The sequence below is a fragment of the Anolis carolinensis genome, chromosome 4 (assembly GCF_035594765.1).
Source record: "Anolis carolinensis isolate JA03-04 chromosome 4, rAnoCar3.1.pri, whole genome shotgun sequence".
NCBI classification, from domain to species: Eukaryota; Metazoa; Chordata; class Lepidosauria; order Squamata; family Dactyloidae; genus Anolis; species Anolis carolinensis.
Window position 1 is genome coordinate 172729410 of NC_085844.1, and position 19799 is coordinate 172749208.

General features: G+C 43.3%; 1 protein-coding gene across 3 annotated transcripts in view; it reads left to right on the forward strand.

The window, feature by feature from the left end:
- The first annotated feature begins 2238 nt into the window (after positions 1 to 2238).
- Positions 2239 to 19799, forward strand: part of oma1 (OMA1 zinc metallopeptidase) — a 46364-nt gene continuing 28803 nt past the window's right edge. Inside the window, exons 1-6 of one of the 3 annotated variants that reach the window (XM_062978266.1) lie at positions 2239 to 2522; positions 4276 to 4799; positions 9194 to 9422; positions 11972 to 12145; positions 12245 to 12352; positions 13541 to 13669. In XM_062978266.1, the coding sequence (XP_062834336.1) occupies positions 4312 to 4799; positions 9194 to 9422; positions 11972 to 12145; positions 12245 to 12352; positions 13541 to 13669 (1128 nt within the window). In that variant the 5' untranslated portion in view covers positions 2239 to 2522; positions 4276 to 4311. The remainder of the gene's footprint in view (positions 2523 to 4275; positions 4800 to 9193; positions 9423 to 11971; positions 12146 to 12244; positions 12353 to 13540; positions 13670 to 19799) is intronic. The other 2 variants (XM_003220148.4, XM_008109377.3) reach the window with 2 other exon arrangements.

The window sequence follows — 19799 nt, forward strand, 5'->3', positions numbered from 1 at the left end:
GTTGTTACCTGGACATTTAAAAAAAGAACAAAATCTCTTACCAAATTCTCCTGAGAAAACTTTGCAGGCATAAAATAAGTAGAGAGAGGCACCCTTATAAATTATTAACTCTTAAGGATAAACAACTAGCCTCACTAGGAAGAAGAGTAGGAATAATATGCTCGAATAGTGAGCACAGTCCTGATCACAGCTTCACAATATATATACATAGAGAGATAGCTGGAGAAAATGCAGGCAAACTGAAATTTCAAAGGGGCTGGGACATCTCTTTGCGGAGAGCTACAGCGGTAGGCCATTCCATTGTGGATGGAGACAAGTACAATCACTTTTCTACAATTGCTGTGGTTAGGGGCACAAGTCCCCTGTCAAAGTGGGGGAAAATACAAATAAACAACCACATTATTTTACCTGAGAATACCTCTCTAAACATTTGTAGGTGCTCCAGTGCAACTCTGATCTACTTCCACCAGACATTGTCTATGCTAGACAGGCATGGGCAAACTTTGGGCCTCCAGGTGTTTTGGACTTCAACTCCCACAATCGTGGGAGTTGAAGTCCAAAATACCTGGAGGACCGAAGTTTGCCCATGCCTGCGATAGAACCATGATGGAGTGTGTTTCTAGGAATCTCTTGGTCCTCCAGGCCAACTCTATATCTGGCTGAAGTTGACCGTAGAATTGCACTGGAGGACCGAGAGATTCATTGAGAGACCCTATTAGACAAATCCACAAATAATACAATCTGCAGAAGTGAAAGCTTCTATAAGGCTGACTATAATGGAAAACATGATACAGGGAATTCCCCTGTAAAGATTTGTTCAAAGGAGATCTGTCTGTCTGTCATTCTCTAAAGCCAGAAGTATAACTTACTCAAGGTCCCCCAATACATTTCCATGACTGAGTGGGGATCTTCGGAGTCAGTCCAACACTGGGTCTCAAAAATAAAAATACAGTTGGCCCATGGGATTAAGAATGGCTGGTAGATTCCATATGAGCAGAGCTGTAAATGTATTCTGGGCTTTAGTCTGAAGTTGAAAAGGGAGCTGTCCTATGTGCTGGAGCTATTCTGGGAGAGGGTTTATCAATTTGGATAGTTGATGTAATCATTTCACCGACAGGCATTACAGTATAGAGCAGGCGTGAGCAAACTTTGGCCCTCCAGGTGTTTTGGACTCCAACTCCCATAATTCCTAACAGCCTACCGGCTGTTAGGAATTGTGGGAGTTGTATTCTAAAACATCTGGAGGGCCAAAGTTTGCCCATGCCTGGTATAGAGTATAGTGGATCTCATATTCCACAATAAGTTCTGGACAACTTAGAAACAAATTTATTTGGCACTCCATATCCTGTATACAACTTGAAAACATTCAATAACAATCCCCAAAAACACACCTTTATTATTTTATTTTTTATATAAGGCCTCTATCTATCTATCTATCTATCTATATTGCATTGGATGGGCTTTAGGCACCCACAGATTTTGATATCTGCAGGTGTCCTGGAACTAAACCTCAGTGGATACCAAGTACCCACTGTACATGGGGGAATCTTCCAAAGTGGCATTTCCCCTCCTCCCTTCCTGTAATGTTGCAGCCCATTGAACAACCTTATTCTCACACCTAGGTGATTCAGCCCAAATCTCTCAGGTGTACTTTTGCTGAGGAATCCTAGGATTTACAGTTTGGAGAGGCATTAGTACTCTATGGTAGAGAAGGCCAACGATCTTGTAAAAGTACATCCTCCATGATTCCATAGCACTGAACAATGTCAAACTGCATTAATTCTACTCAAGATGTACCCAAGGATAGCTGATGTAACCATTCTGTCTTGGACTTCATCTCCCACAATTCCTAACACTCTACCGGCTGTTAGGAATTGTGGGCGTTGAAGTCCAAAACACCCGGAGGGCCCAAGTTTACCCGTGCCTGCTCTACACTGGGATGAATGCGGTTTGACACCCCTTGGACTGCCATGGCTCGATGTTATGGAATCCTGGGAATTGTGATTTAAAGAGACAGCAGCGCTCTTTGGCGGAGAAGGCTATGGATCTTATCAAATGCAAGGATTCCATAGCCTTGAGCCAGTGTAGAGGCACCGTCTGTGGCTCAGAAAGCAAAGTCAAGGTTGGCCGGGACGGGAAAGAACCACCAACTTGTGGGGTTTCAGCCCAAGCTGAGCGTGACGCAGCTGCAGTGGAAGGAGGCCGGAAGGCGCTTTCCTCCCAGTGACGCTCCGCCAGGATTGGCCCCCTCCTCCCGGAAAGGAAGCGGCCCTGTCGAACAGCAGTGGGCTCTTAAAGGGCCAGCAGAGCCAAACGCCCGCTTCTCCTTCCTCTTCCTGCACCGAAAAGCCCTTGACGTGGCTGGGGAAGGAGCCCGCCCTTTCTCCGCTCGGCGACTTTCCCTCCCTTTCCTTCCACCCGCGGAAAGGGATTCCCAGCCGAGTTTCTCTGCTGGAAATTGCAATGCCTTGAACTCTTCCCCAGCCTCCTCTGGCTGTAATATTGCCACACTCCTTTTCCGGGTTTGTTTGTTTGTTTACTCCCTGGTTGCTGGTGGGTGGAGGAACAGGAATGCAGGGAAAACCCACCCAGCCCTTCCTTTGAGTTGTTGTTTTTGCCTTTGGTCTTAATTAACCTGGGTTGCGCGTTTCCCACGTTCAGGGCCTGGACGCGTATTGCTTCATAATGGGTGAAATTGCCATACTCAAAGGTTGCAGGACAAATGCGGTTCAACACCACTTTCGACTGCACTGGCTTAATGCTAAAGAATCATGGGAGTTGTAGTTTTTCAAGTTCTTTCACTTTCTCTGCCGAAGAGGGCTGGGCCCTCACCAAACTCCCAATCCCAGCATTCTATAGCCTTGAACCATGGCAGTGATGAAAGCGGTGCCAAGCTGCATTCATCCTACAGTGTGTCTCCACCCCTATTTCCCACTTAACCTGATGAATTCAGAGCTCTAAATTACACTATTCTATTCTTCGGCTATTAATGAGCAATGGGCTTAATGCAGTTTCTTGCCTTGCATTTACACTATAGAATTAATGGAGCCTGACACCACTGTAATTGCCATGGCTGAAGGCCATGGAATCAGGAATTGTAGTTTGGTGAGGCACCAGCAATGTTTGCCAGAGATTTTGGAATACAGATGCACAATAAGATCTTTTGGACATGGGAACCCAGTTTAGACATAAAATTCATTATGTTTCATGTATACATATAGCCTGAAGGTCATTTTGCAGATAGTGATTTTATATCAAATATTTTTAATAATTTTGTGTGTGTTCATCAGAAAACAAAGCTGTCACCATTGCAGCCCCCCATGTGAACAATTTTGAAGGATTTCACATTTTCCAGTAGGGGATACTCTATTTCTAGCATTCTCACCCAAAGATCTGTATTGTGCCTGTATTGGCAATTGATGCTACCTTTTGGGATGAGGAGTATTATTGTAATTTTAGTTCCTTTTCATGAAACATAAATTCATTATTAATGATAAAGTTTACAAGTGAACTGTCATTGGGCCAGATTTTCTGATTCAAAAGGCAAAGTGGGAGCTTTAGCTTAATACAGCCAAGAAAGGAAGAATTTCATGAAAGTATGAGAGCTCAATCCTACTCCTTGCTCTCTTCTTCTTAAATTAGGGTTTAGGAGGCCTGTAATATTAACATAAATTGTGCTACTGTTTTGTGGCAGCTTGACCAACCTTTTAATTTGAAGCTTTTCTTTAAAAGCAAAAGTACATAATGCTGCATATCCTTAAAGGTTCTTTTAGCTGGAGGCAGTTGTTTGTGCCGGCAGGACTAATGACCGAATGGTTGGCAGTTTGTATCTGGGGAGCGGGGTGAGCTTCCATCTGTCAGCTCCAGTTTCCCATGTGGGGATACGAGAAAAGCCTCCCATAGGGTGGTAAAACATCCTGGGCAATAGCCTTGCAGACAGCCAATTCTCTCACACCAGAAGCGACTTGCAATTTCTCAAGTCGCTCTTGACATGAAAGTAAGCTGAAGGAATTCATATTTTATAACCTCTTTTACTCTAGTCCTCCTGTGGCCAAGAACACTTGAATTTGTTTTAAAGTCTTTGCCCAATGACAGAAGCCAGGGAAGCTTCAGAAACTTACATGGTATATTTTGAGCATTTAATAGTCCCAGTGAACACATCTCTTTCTGTTGTATTTTGTTGTATTTTGCTGCATTACCAACATGACTACCACTAAATATGTTACTTGCTTTTGCGGTAATGTTTTGTTTTGTATTTTAATGATCCTGATTTAGAAAACAAAACTGAACACATGACAGAAAGAAAGAAGGATGGCTGTCTTCACTGCATCAAGGAACTGTGTTTTAACTCGTCTGACTTTGGCCAATTGGCGCAAGTGCATTCATCCTTACACGTTTTCCAGCGAAGCCTTGAATGGATGCAAGTATCAAGTAACCAAAGGCCAGCAATGGAATAAAAACAATACCACAAGATGCTACTTAATGACTGATAACTCCAGCATTTATAGAAATGTCATTAATAAAAGTCAAGGGTGTTTTCTGAACACTAAGAATGAAGGACTACACAGAGTTGCACATGTCTGTTCTGGAAGGCCCTATGCTTTCATTCAGCAACAGGCAAGAAAAAAAGTATTGTTGGGAAGATTTCCCTCTCAGAAGTTGAACAACATTGCTGAAGTTCAGGATGTCCAGATCTTCAGGCCTTTTCATGGGACGTCAGCACTAAGGGCAGCTCCCGTCCCACTCTTGTGGGTCCTTTTAAAACCAGTTCAGAAACTCTTCGCTATCATCTTGGGAAGGTAAATATTGATATTGCTTTAGGCACACAGACTAATATTTGAATTTTATAGGAAAATCTGTGAAGTTTGTGGTCTGCTTATGAGGTTTCCAAGGAGCCTTGCAGAAAGCTCATATGTATTATAATTCCTCCATCTTGGTGAGATAATTTGGGATTGCAAATTATCCTCTTCTTAGATGGCATTCTAGTTTCTAAAGATGTTTCCTAAATTGGAAAGAGCCCTATAACAGGAGTGAAGATTGTGTGCCTTTCCACACAGCCTTGGATTGCCATTTCTATCAGCCAGATAAGTCATTGGAGAGGGATCATGAGAATTATGGTCCAGCAATATTCCCAGTCGGAATACCCTCTGTTTTCCCCAGCAAGGGATGCCAGAATAGCATTTCAGTGTATCTTTTTCCTACCAGTTTTGGGGCTATGTCTCTTTCCTCAAAAGGCACACAGTGGATAGTAAATTATTTAAAAGGTGATTGACAAACACTCATAGGAAAGAAAGAGTAAAAGCTGCTCATTTATTTGTTGTACAGCCAGATTATTATTGGTTAAGGTAAGGCCAAAGGCAAATTGCTCCTCATTTTAATGAGCTTTATATTTAGAGAGCACTCACTATTTCTTGATAACACCAATTGTTTCTGATGCTCTAAAGCAGTGATTCTCAACCTGTGGATCCCCAGGTGTTTTGGCCCACAACTCCCAGAAATCCCAGCCAGTTTACCAGCTGTTATGATTTCTAGGAGTTGAAGGCCAAAACATCTGGGGACCCATAGGTTGAGAACTAGTGCTCTAGAGACTAGCACATATTGCAATGGATTCAAATTGCAGGAAAAGAGATTCTACCTAAACATTACAAAGAACTTTCTCACAGTAAGAGCTGTTTAGGGATCTTTTTACACAGGCCATTTTAGCCCTGCTCGGTTGCTTTTATTCATGGCAAGGACGGGGCCTACCATGTGCCATCACATGATGCACAGCAGGCCCCGGCCACATTCCTCTCAAAGTGGAGGGGAAGCACTGAAAAGCGCTTCCTCCACCACTACAGGGAGGACAGTGTGTTTTGGGTAGGTCTGATGGATCTACCCACACTTTGCTCCCCCTTTTCCTGTATGATGGAGGAAAGCGTGGTAGGGCAACACACGTTCCCATGCATTGCCGCCCTTTCTTCCATCTGATGGGGACAGGGACAGGATGCCCATGCATCCTGTCCTGTCCCACTATATAATGGGAGAAGGAGGGTGTGTGAAGTGCCACGAGCCCCCCACATGCCTTCCCTTTTGTTGGAGACTGCTGGCAAAATGGCACAGCCCAAAAGGGCCATTCGAAGAGGTCTTAAGAGTGGAATATGATGCTTTGGAGTGTGGTGAAATCTCCTTCTCTGGAGGCTTTTAAGTAAATGCTAAGGCCCCATCTACACTGCCATATAATGCAGTTTGAACTGCATTATAATGGTCAGTATAGATGTACATAATGCAGATTGAACTGCATTGAATTGGATTATAATTATATATTTATATAAGTCTACACTGCCATATAATCAAGTTCAATACAATTAATCTGCATTCTGAAACTGCATTATAGGTGGTGTAGATGAGCCTCGGTGGCCATCTGTCAGGATGGCTTTGATTTTGTGTTCCTGCATAGCAGGGGTTGGACTGCATGGCCCTTGGGCCTCTTCCAATGCTATGATTCTGATTTGAACATAACTCAAGATTTCTAGGAAGTCTGAACGTATCCTTCATTTGTGGTTTTAAGTGCCTGGTATTTAAAAGGTTTCATACTGCTAAGTTCAAGTATGTCCCATTGCTGGTCACTTTGTGGAAAAACAAAGAGGAGGAAGAAATGTGCCCTAAACATTATGAGTGTAAAATCATACCCAGTTTGTGGCTTAGATGCTGGATGTTCTTCCTGAGTTTTTAGTTCTGTGTTCTCAAAGCAATGTATCTTTCTTTTAAATGAAAAGTTTTATATTTGTTTATAACAAAACATTAAAATATATGTAATTATTCTTTCTCTTCTGTTGCTGGGAAACATTTTAAGTCTTCATGGTAGAATTATTGTTTAGTGTTTATTTCTCCCAGTGGTTAATTACTCCATTCATTCTCATTGGTAGTTTATAGAATTTGGTTTGGAGAGCTTGTATTCAGTTGACTAGATTTTAGAAATGCACTGTAACTTTAGTGAAAATAAATATTAGCAGCTTAATTAACAGTAGGCACAGTTCAACCAGTCTCTAGTTTTGATAGGATATATGTGGAGAAGGAAAGGCTCATCTTCATTTTTTTTTTACCTCTGGTTGTGACTTTATGTTGCTACTGCATCATAATGTACAATATCAGCATACAATGGTCATTCATAGTTTCTGTGATCTTCCTTCTCATAAAAGAAATATAAAGGTTATAGAAATCTAAGGCGTTGTGTGAATGCTTGCATTGCATTTTGTTTTATAAACTGAAATGATGCCCTTTGTTTCACTTTGTATGTGGTGTTCTGGATTGGAGCTTGTGTTAACAGGCTTAAAAAATATATTGATCCTGAACATGTTTTCCAATTAAAATTGGTAGGGTTCAAAATGCAGTTTATGCTTAAGCAAAATTATTAGTGGCCTAGTTGGGGACTTTTTGACTTTGAAGGATTGACTAGTTCTCTGACCCAATGCTGTATGACAAATTAGTTTTGAAAGTATTAAGTTTTGAAAATAGAATGGCTTGATGCATGTAGAGAGAATAGTTTTTGCACAAAAGTAAGTCTAAGACCCTCTTGGAGTCCTAGAACTAGCTTTATATTTTGTGGGGATCCTATCCATAAACTATGTATTCACTAAGGTTTCTACATTTATCATCTAGATGTTCAAGAATATCTGCAACTTTCTATTAAACATGTCATATATAAAAGAGGAGTACAAAGAATATAGTATATGAAACAGATCTCAATTTTTGTTTTGTTTCAACTTACTGTTAGAAATTTAACCTTTCAGTATTTTTAGTAGTGATCTTGGAAGATAAGCAGGGTCAGAGTTGGTTAGTACTTAGATGAGAGACTTTCAATCAATACCATGCTGTAGGCTATTTTTCAGAGGCAATAACTTTCAGATCCACCACTGAATATTCTTTGTTAAAGAAAACCTATGATATTCATCAATTCACCAGAAATTGGTAGGTGAATTGAGAGTTCAACACAATACAGGTATATTTAAGTTAATGAAGTTCAGTTGGCCCTCTGCATTTGCGGGATTGTCTTTTGCAAATTTGATTATTTACTGATTTGATTAAACTGTTCTCTCCAGGAACCTTAGGATTATGTTTTGACAGCACATGGGAACTGGCTCTGCTCTGTGGCCATTACAAGAGGTATGAAGCTGATTTGGTGTAACATGGACTTCTCCCTCATTACGTAAAGTTGCTGCATACTCCAGAGCTTTCCCAAAGCTTTGTATTATCCAGCTACCTTGGGCTCGTGTAGATAACTCCAACCCTTCTTCACAATTTCCTTAAAGCCCATGATGCAAAATAATTATGACAGCAGTGAGGACAATGATGATGGAAACTTTTAGCTAGAGAGTGGACTAGGCAATTTTGTAGAATCTTGGCAGAAGTGAAAACAATTTCTTAAAAGATGCTTCTTTTTCAGAGGATCTGTGAACTGAGATATATCTGTAGTTAATTTTTTTGTCTTGTATCCTTTTTGGTGTCAATGGTTTTTTGAAGCTAGCCATTTGAAGATGTTAAAAAGAGGAGTAACTTGTGTTTTCTTGGATTACTGCTCATCTTTCAATATTTTCAGTTTACTCAGGTTTTCTTCTCTTTCTATTGTTCCTATTTCTGAGACTTCACAGTAAATGACTAACCTATTTAGTGTTGTTTTTAAATTAAAAAATAAAGTTTTCTTCAAAGGGCCAGGTTTTCTACAACCCACGGTGTCTCCTTGTCTCCTGATTTCTTTCCATTTTTGCAGCCAGTGCATCAGCATGTAGCATATCATTTTACTGATATATCAAAGGGAAATGTACTGTCACCTCAAAGCTTGTTGTATTAATGTGTTTTTGTGTGTCATTTCAACATCTTTTTAATGCTTCTTGCAGCTTATTCCAATGTGATAAACATGGTTTATATTCAAATATGTTTATTTTGTACTCTTGTGTTCCACTTTTTGGGATGCAGGGATGTGGGATATCCTTGAAACGCTAATGCTGCAGAATTGTACTATAGTTCATATAGGTCAAATGTACAATAGAAGCAAGTATTTTATTCCTCATACTTCCAAATAATATGGCTGATTTGGGTTAAGATGAACTTAAGTTGGTTGATTGTACAATTGGTTGCAAAATGTGTTGGGTCAATACTGTTTTCCCCCTTTTTTGTCTTGGTTTCCTTGAACTTTTCCAGTCTTTGTGCTTCACAGGAGCATAAGAAAATGGTGGCGTGCTCTTCCACCAAACAAGAAGGAATTATTTAAGGAAACTGCAAGACGAAATAAGTGGAAGATTGCCTTTGGACTATGTGGCTTTGGAATTATATTTATCATGTTTTATTTTACCCATTTGGAGGAGACGCCAATCACTGGGCGTGCTCGGCTTCTGGTGTTTGGGAAGGAACATTTTGCTGAATTGTCTCAGTTTGAGTATAACATGGTAAGTGATCATTTGTAAACATTTTGTTAGAAGATAATTAAAGTTTATCCCTCTCTTGTTCTAGCAGAATTTCTGAGATACAGAATAATAATGAAAAACCTTTCTTCATATGACTCTGCTCCTGAACCTGGAACTGTTGTCTAAATGCACAGCATACTTTGGAAGAAGCTTCATTCTTCATTTAGCTTCATTCTTCATTTTTCCTTTTGTAGTATATATCTCATTCATTCAAAGCCTTTGAAAAGAAAGCTTGCTAAACCAGCAGGATGAGTTGTAAGTATATTAATTGAAAAGCTGGGCTGTACCATGCAAAGTCTGAGTTCCCTATAATTAACATCTGAAAATGAATAACAAACTGTGAGCCTGGACATTGTCCCTGGACTGGCTATAGAGGTAGTCAGCTGATGGGTTACGTGGGAGAAAGAGCCTGACCAAAGAAGTCAGGCTGTATCATCTTGTTCTCTTAAGCTATGGAGAAGTGCTGCCTAGTATATTGGAAGGTCTGTGAAGTGCGGAAAATCTCCTAAGGTCAATGCACTGTAGCACTGCAGTTGACTCTGCCTTAGGGCAGGGGTTGGAAATCATGTAACCTTTGATGGATAGCAGCTTCCAGAATTCCTCATCACTGTTTACTCTGGGAGTAGCAGTCCGACTACATTTAGTGGACTTTACATCCCTGCCCTAGGGATATTCTTAGTGAAACTCATGCAGAAACTACCTGTCTTACCTTCCCCTATTGAATATGCCAGGACATGTGATTTTTTTTTACAACTTTCTGGAAACCAGGTAGAGGTGGCATGTCCTGTCTTATACCCAGCTTTTCTGGCTAGTCAGAGCAATAGAAACTGATATGATTACGGTGGATAGGGAAAAAAGAAGACAGGGTTCCTGCAGTTTCAATAGTTACTATGAAAAAAATGTCAGCAGGCCTGGCAAATCATGTAAACTACGCCAGTTGATGCAAAAGCCCAGTCCTCTTTTGCATTTGGCTACCCTAATACAGATGTTGCAGTCGATGTAAAGCTCCATCAGGCTAAATAAAGGTAACTGTCGGGTCTTCCAAATCCCAGCTTCCTTTCCAGCAGTAGCCCAAAATGGCTGTTTCTTGGCCAAAAACAGCAGGGGGAAGAAAGCATAACGATGTTAGCAGCAAGAGAGGACCCTTTGTCTGGTTTGATGGAACTTGAAGGTAACTTGTCCTGCTCCACAATTTGCTTAGAAGTCTTGCCATATATTCTACCTGGCAGCCCTAACTGGGAATGTGACCACACTGTACATCCTCCACAGAAATGGAAAAATCGAGGGTGAAATTGTAAGGATGTGTACTTGGGTGTAAGTCCCATTTAACTTAATGAGGGTAAAATGGTAAGGCCACTTACTAAGTGTGATTAAAACTTTCAAGAGTAATTTAAGCATCATTTTCGCTCATGCTGTTTTATTTTGGAAAGGCAAAGAGATATATTAGTTCATTTTTTGGAAAAAAAATCTCTCCCTTATGCTCAAACCTAACATCATTCAACTATTATGGTTTCCTTCTCTGGAAAGCTTCAGAATTCTATGCAATATATGTAGTTTTCTAGTGTATTCATATATTGGTGTTTTTGTTAAAATTACATGTTTATTAATTTTACTTCTTTATGTGGCATAAAACAAAGTAAACTATATTGTTTGATAAGAAAAAAGTCCAACCTGTGGTAAGATAATAGATTGACTGAGAGTTATCATATGCACAAAATTGTGGGCAAACTTTCCCAGTCCCTTCATGAGGCAAGATGTTACAAAAGAGGAGGATTGGATAACTTGATGTTGAAGTCAAGCAAACTAAAAGAGATTAAGCTCTTATAGAGAGAGCCCATTTCAGTCATAAGCAAAGTGTGTAGAATAAATATTTAAGATAGGAAGAGTGCTTGGCCTGTTTCTGTTATTCATTATACACGAAAGAAGGTTTTGAAGGATCTTGTGGAAAACTTCCATGTCTACAGGAGGTCCTCTTACATGTGAGAAGAGGGGCAGCATTCCCCTTTCCTTACATATTTAGTTCACTTGTTCAGTGCCAGAGAAGGGCTTAGATGTCACCTATGACTGTTTAGAACAACCAGATATTTGTTGGCAAATTCTTCAGTTTTTGAAAATAAAAATCTAGCAGATTGTGTTTCAGTTTACCTGATCTTTTCCCTGAACTGAGTTGTAAGATTTTTTACTTTAGTTAAATAAATGAAAAAAGAACTGAGTTAGTTAATTTCTGCTTTATTGTATTTTACTGCCTGTTCCATAAAGAAAAATATTGTGCATTGGGTTTTTTATGAGTTCAACTTCCTGATTTAAGCAGTTTGCTCGAGCAGATCCTGTAATTTGTTCTATAAAATATTACTCATCTCAAGAAACTGTAGCATATTGTGGATCATTTCCTTCTTGGAATTAGATTGCCTCATATCTTTGTCATACTGAAATTTCTTCCATGGATATTTGTGTTGTGTCATGTATTAGTTGCTGATGTAATTGTCTAAGAATCAATATATTGTGTCTCCCCCCCCCCCCATTTTTTCCAGTGGCTAACAGAATTTAAAAACAAAATCTTGCCAGAAACAGACCCCCGTTATGAAGTGGTAAAAAAAGTTGTGTCTCACCTTTCGGAAAGCAACCATGATGTCCCACAGTTCTCTGAATTCAGGTGGACCATCCATGTAGTGGATGAGCCAGATGTTAATGCTTTTGTACTTCCAGTAAGTAACTGTGGCAGACAAAGGATATGCTATAAAACTCTTTATCTATAAAAGAAACTATTAAAACAGATTATTTGTGGTTTCCTTTTTTCCACACAGAATGGTCAGATTTTTGTTTTCACCGGTATGCTGAAGGCTGTGTTGGATATCAATCAGCTGTCTTTCATTTTGGCCCATGAAATTGCTCATGCTGTTCTGGGACATGCTGTAAGTATAATCTGTTTTTATAAATGTTTAAATGGTTTCATAAAGCTAAACTATGCTTAAATCATATTGGAAGCCCTAGAGATCCACAGAAAGGTGTTTTCTTTAGAAATTTCTGGATCCTCAAGTACAGGGGTTCTCAAATGTTTAAAGCCCTTTTTGATGGAAAAGTTTCTTGTGTAGCCCCATGTGCATTTGGACGCATGGGCCATATTGCATTTTAAAATTTGACAGATGGACCGGGCCAGTGGCAGATGGATGGAGAATGTTTTTGTAAACTAATTGAAAAAAACATGAACAAGTTCCTATGCACACTGCACATATCTTGATGATGATGATGATGATGATGATAGCAACTCCAGGGGCCACCCTATTCAATCTGTTTCTCCCATGCAATAAAAGCACATTGACAATGGCAGGAAGGCATGCACACCGTTGGTGCGACCTGCAGGGCTTTCCTACTGGCAGAGTGACCTGTAGGGCCTTCCCGCCACCCGTGGGACCTTCCCAATGGCAAAGGGAAGGCCCCTCAGGCCTAGGCAGGGAGAGTGGGGGTGAGGGCCCTCTGCGGAGCACAGTTTGAGAACTGCTGCTCTAATACCACTGGAGGAAAGTGACCACACACTACAGGACTAAAGATTCCTACAGAGAACATTTTAAATCAAATCCACAAATAATCAAAATCCACAACAGCCAAAATCTCAAGTGTGGAGAGATGACTAATCAGTGCTCTTAGTCACAGTGTTTTAAGTGTTGTGTGCATTATCCTAGCCATAAAAGGTTTCAGGAACACAGCTTTTCCTCACCCATTTAGCAAGGTTAAATATGCAAAATCTTAATTTTTAGGTGTCTTGGTGGGTCTCTTATTCAGTATCTTTTATCTGGGAAAAAAGTGCAGTTACATTTCACAATGCCAAGGGAAGAAAGCTTTTAACTTTTTCCCTTGTAGTTCTTGTGGCTGGTTGTTAAATTTATTGTTAAATATGTTGTTAATTAAAAAAATTAAATACATAAAGTATGCCTTAGATTAGGAGATATTATATATATATATATATATATATATATATATATATATATATATATATACACACACACACACACACACATACATACATACACACACACACACACACACACACACACACATATGGTATATGTTTAAACAGACAAACACATTTTCTCTGTTTTAAGGCAGAGAAGGCAAGTCTGGAGCACTTCTTGGATTTTCTGTTACTCATTCTTCTCACAATGATATGGGCTGTGTGTCCTCGAGACAGTTTGGCAATTATAGGCCAGTGGATCCAGGCCAGGTTTCAGGAGGTAAGATCATCATATTTTTGCATTTTGCCTTGTGCCATCTGATTTTCGTTTGTTTTAGGAGGTTCTATCTCACCGTATATGCTGCTCACTGATTGTAATAGCATTGGAGCTCTGAAATAAACCAAACATTTTGGCTTGTAGCTTCCAAAACCCCTGGCACCATATGGCCAACTCCTGAAATCCTGCAGATCTAGAATGGGCCACTGTAGGAGGTTCAGATGTCACTTTTACCCTCCATGTGGGGCCCCCACATAGATAGTTTTATGTGTTTATAGGCCTTCAGGTCACCTCTTGACTTATGGCAGCCCCATGAATTTCAAGGAATACTCAGAGATGGTTTTGCCAGTTCCATCCCTTTAAATAGAGCACCTGGTTTCTATTGGCAGTCTCCAAGTAGTAACTGGAGGTGATTCTGCTTAGCTTCCTTGATCAGATAGGATCTGGTGCTTTCGGTTATTTAGACTGTAGCAAATGAACTGCTGCAAAATAAAACAATCCCCCCCAGCAAATGTTGAGTTCTAGTTCTAAAAAGTTTGTGAGTTTTATGTCCTTTTAACCCATCTAAAAGGCTTCCACAAGCAGCAATTTACTTTTGTTTTTTGTGGCAGGTTATGACCAGAAAAGTTTGGTCTGCAGATTCTTGAAGTGTCAAAATTTATAAAAACATCCTCAGGGGAATATTCACCCTCCTGTTGCAGAAAGTCTGCTAAACCAGTATTATTTATTTGTTTATTATTTTATTTATTTCCGATATTTCTACCCCGCCCTTCTCCCCGAGGGGACTCAGGGTGCCGTACACAACTGGCAGGATCACTACCAGTATATCATAATACAATAAAATAATAAAACAATTAAATAGTTAAATAACATAGTAAAATACAATATATAAAAGATTTAACACAGTGCAACGCCGAGTATATATGCCAGTCATCCATCAGATCTTGTGCAAGAGCCTTAATCCAATCCATGCCAATAATAATAATAATAATAATAAAACTTTATTTATACCCCGCCACCATCTCCCCAATGGGGACTCGGGGCGGCTTACATGGGGCCATGCCCAAGACAATACAATAGACCATAACATAATACAATTAAATAATACATTACATAAAATAAAACAGTACAACATAAGATCAAAACAGCAATATAACACGAGCGGGCCGCATGAATACTACATTTAAAAACTAGATTAAAAATTAAAACTCTGGGTGAGAAAGGGATCAGAATAAAACCTCGAGGGACGGGACATCAGATAGTGAACCAGTCTAGAGGATAAATATCGGGGGGGAGTAGCATAGAACATTTACTCTCCGAAAGCACACCGGAAGAGCCATGTTTTTAAATCTTTCCTGAAGGCTAAAAGGGTGGGGGCTTGCCTGATTTCAATGGGCAGCGAGTTCCACAAGCGAGGGGCCACCGCAGAGAAGGCCCTCTCCCTTGTTCCTACAAGGCGAGCCTGAGATATAGGTAGTGGCGACAGGAGGGCCTCCCCCGATGATCGGAGAGGTCGGGCAGGTTTATGATAGGAGATACGGTCACGAAGGTAGGCGGGTCCCAAACCGTTTAGGGCTTTATAAATGATGGTCTGCACCTTGAATTGGGACCGGAAGATGAACGGCAGCCAGTGGAGCTCCTTAAACAGGGGAGTAGATCTCTCCCTGTAACTCGCCCCCGTTATTAGTCTGGCGGCCGAACGTTGGACCAGCTGTAACTTCCGGGCCGTCTTCAAGGGAAGCCCCACGTAGAGCGCATTACAGTAGTCCAGTCTAGAGGTAACTAATGCATGCACCACCGTGGTCAAGTCAGACTTCACGAGGTATGGTCGCAGTTGGCGCACAAGTTTGAGTTGTGCAAAAGCCCTCCCGGCCACCGCCGACACCTGCGCTTCAAGCGTCAGCGCTGAATCCAGGAGGACCCCCAAACTGCGGACCTGTGATTTCAGGGGGAGTGCAACCCCGTCCAGCACAGGTTGCCACCCAATACCCCGATCCGACGAGCGACTGACCAGGAGGGCCTCTGTCTTGTCAGGATTGATCCTCAGCTTGTTCCTCCTCATCCAGTCCGCCACAGCGGCCAGGCACTGGTTCAGCACCCAAGGAGCTTCCTTGGAGTCAGGTGGGAACGAGTAGTGGATTTGTGTGTCATCTGCGTAGAGATGGCAACACCCTCCAAAACTCCGGATGACCTCTCCCAGCGGTTTCATGTAGATGTTAAAAAGCATGGGGGATAAAATAGACCCTTGCGGGACCCCACAGGTCAAAGGCCAGGGGTCCGAGCAGGTATCCCCCAGCTTCACCATCTGGGAACGGCCCTCCAGGAAGGACTGGAGCCACTGCAAAACAGTGCCACCGAGTCCCATCCCGGAGAGCCTCCCCAGAAGGATACCATGGTCGATGGTATCGAAAGCCGCAGAGATGTCCAGGAGAACCAGCAGGGTCACACTCCCCCTGTCCAGTTCCCTGCGGAGGTCATCCACCAAGGCGACCAAAGCCGTCTCAGTGCTGTACCCAGGCCTGAAGCCAGACTGTGAGCGGTCCAGAAAATCAGTGTCATCGAGGAACTCCTGGAGCTGCGTGGCCACCACCCGCTCCAGAACCTTGCCCAAAAACGGGAGGTTGGAAATTGGTCTGTAGTTGTTACATACAGATGGGTCTAGCGAGGTCTTTTTTAGTAACGGTTTTACCACCGCTTGCTTAAAACAAGATGGAAATGACCCCTGACCCAGGGAGGCATTTATTATAGCCACAAACCAATCCAACAACCCCTCTTTGGCCTGCTTAACCAGCCAAGAGGGACAAGGATCCAGAGCACAAGTGGTCGCCCTCACAGACCCAAGAATCCCCTCCACGTCATCCGGAAGAACAAGCCGGAAAGAATCCCACAAAATCGGACAGACAGGTGCCTCGGTTACCTCCGCTGGAACTACAATTAAGCTGGAGTCCAACTCATGGCGTATCTGAGCAACTTTGCCTGCAAAGTGGTGCGCAAAATCGCTGCACCTAGTTGCCAAGTCATCAGGAAGCCCCTGGGTCTCAGGAGGCCGCAGGAGCTCCCCAACAACTCGGAACAACTCCGATGGCCTGTTGGCCGCAGACGCTATGCGGGCAGTCGTGAAAGCTTTCCTGGCTGCTCGCAGAGCCACGGAGTAAGCCTTAATAGCGGCTTTAGCCCGTGTTTGGTCAGACACATCCCGAGATTTCCTCCAGATGCACTCTAGTCCCCTCCTCGCACGCTTCATCACAGCCAGCTCCTCAGTGAACCAAGGAGTCGACATGACTCTACGCAGCGAAAGAGGACGTTCGGGAGCGATCGTGTCAAGTGCCCTTGTCAGCTCACTATTATAGCGATCAGCCAGGACATCGACAGGATCGCCAGTCTCCAGAACAGGAAGATCCCCAAGAGACCTCAGGAGTCCATCCGGATCCATCAGCCTCCTGGGGCGGACCATCTTAATGGGTCCACCACCCCTGCGGAGGTTAGAAGACACGGCGAAACTCAAACAGATCAGATGATGGTCAGACCATGACAATGGAAGAATATTTTGCTCTTCCACTCTGACTGTCCCACCGTCCACAATGAAGACGAGGTCCAGCGTGTGTCCCGCCTGATGTGTGGGCCCAGATATAACTTGAGTCAGCCCCATGGTCGTCATGGCAACCATGAAATCCTGAGCTGCACCTGTCAAAGAGGTCTCGGCATGAATATTAAAGTCCCCCAAAACTATGAGTTGTTGGGAGACCAGGGCCGAATTGGAGACCACTTCTGCTAGCTCGGACAGAGAGACTGCTGGGTCGCGGGGTGGACGGTACACCAGCAGAGTCCCCAAGCTGTCTCGGGCTCCCACCTTCAGGAAGACACACTCAAACCTCGAAGACTGCGGAACGGCGCATCTGATCAGGGCGATGGACTGCCGAAAGATCACCGCGACTCCTCCTCCCCGCCCCCCAGCCCTGGCCTGCTGATGCACCCCGAAACCTGGTGGGCACAGCTGAGTGAGATTCACCCCACCCAGCTCGTCCAACCACGTCTCGGTGATGCATGCCAGATCCGCCCCCTCATCCAGGATCAAATCCTGGATAACAGCTGTTTTACCGTTGACGGATCTGGCGTTCAAAAGCAGGACCTTAAGGCTGGGAGGTCTGTCCTGAAGACTACCACACCTATTCCTCTCCAGGGTCGCAAAAACTCTGTTGCGCTTCTCCCTGGGTCGAAAGTGACCGTTCTTCCTTCTCCCCCAAACCACCTCAATGAGACCCTGCCCGTGGAAACCCTCTCCCCCCTGGAGAGATGACTGATTGAGGTTGCCCATTGAAGGGGATAGTCAGCTGTCCTGAGATAGAAAATCATCAGCAATACTTGGTTGTTTAAAGGAGGGGCCTATCTCCGCTGGTGTAGGAGGAAAGGAGTCATCTAACAGATCATCATCTAGCGTGGGAAGGGGGCTAGGCACTAATGATGTCTGAGAACGGGACTGAGAGGTAACATAGACATGGCCTAAACCTGGGGGATCTTGTCTACCAAGATTCCGCCTGATGTCCAGGGGGCGAATCAATGGGTCTACTAGTACCCTCCTGAGAGTAATGCCCCACTGTTGAAGTTTGGGCCTATACAAAAACAATTCCTCCATCAGTGTTCTGTCTTCCAATCCAATGAGAAGACAGATGGAGCGGCTCCAGGACTGATAGTCTCTACGAAGCCAGTCGATAGTTTTGATCTTCACTTTCGACCAGCTTAAAGATAGAATTTGTGAGAGAGATGTCCGGACCGCTCGCTTAGATGTCCATCTTCCTCTGTTCAATAGTGAGTCTTGCACTTCCACTGCCACCTTATTAGTTCGCAACAGATGTTGGGAATTGCAGTAAGTGTCCAGGGAGTGTCCAAACAGTTCTGGGGACAGCGTGTTGTTTGTCCTCTGAGAGACTCTATTAGTTTCCTTCCGGCCGTCCCTCCCCTGACTCTGACTCTCTTCCCCAGATAAAGACTCCACCCCATCCCTGGCCCCTTCCAAGCCTGACCTATTGCCTTCCTTCTGCTCCTCTAGCTTTTTTCTTCCCTGGCTTTCCAGAGCATTTAATTCCTCATTAATATTAATAAAGCTGGTTGGTACAGTTTGTATAATGTCTCAATGCTAACTGAGTTCATTCATTAAACGCTTGCGCACATAGCCAGGTCTTCAACTTCTTTCTAAACCCCAGAAGGGATGGAGCCTGCCAGATGTCACTGGGGAGGGAGTTCCACAGCCGAGGAGCCACCACCGAGAAGGCCCTGTCTCTCGTCCCCACCAGCCGCGCTTGTGAATTTTAAGATCATCCGGGGAGGACCTGCTCTCAATCAGGTGGGATTGAGAGCAGGTCCTCCCCGGATGATCTTAAAATTCTCGTGGGCTGATAGGAGGAGATGCGTTGGGACAGGTAAGTTGGACCAGAACCGTTTAGGGTTTTGTAGGTCAAAACCAGCACTTCAAATTGAGCTCGGTAGCATATCGGCAGCCAGTGGAGCTGGCTTAATAGGGGGTGGTACGCTCCCTGTAAGCCTCCCCAGTTATTAGTCTGGCTGCCGCCCGTTATACTAATTGGAGCTTCCGGGCCTTCTTCAAAGGCAGCCCCACGTAGAGCGCATTGCAGTAATCCAAACGTGATGTAACCAGAGCGTGGACCACCGTGGCCAAGTCAGACCTCCCAAGGAACGGGCGCAGCTGGCGCACAAGTCTCAGTTGTGCGAATGTTCCTCTGGCCACCGCCGAGACCTGGGGCTCCAGGCTCAACGATGAGTCCAGGAGAACCCCCAGACTGCGAACCTGTGTCTTCAGGGGGAGTGCGGCCCCGTCCAACACAGGCTGCAACCCTATTCCCTGTTCAGCCTTACGACTGACCAGGAGGACCTCTGTCTTGTCTGGATTCAATTTCAATTTGTTGGCCCTCATCCAGTCCGACACAGCGGCCAGACACCGGTTCAGGACCTGAACAGCCTCCTTAGTGACAGGTGGGAAGGAGTGACAGAGCTGGACATCATCTGCATACAGATGACACCTCACCCTGAAACTCCGGATGATCTCTCCCAGTGGCTTCATGTAGATGTTAAACAACATCTTGGGTCTTGGGTTTATTAAAACTGCATTCATTCTATA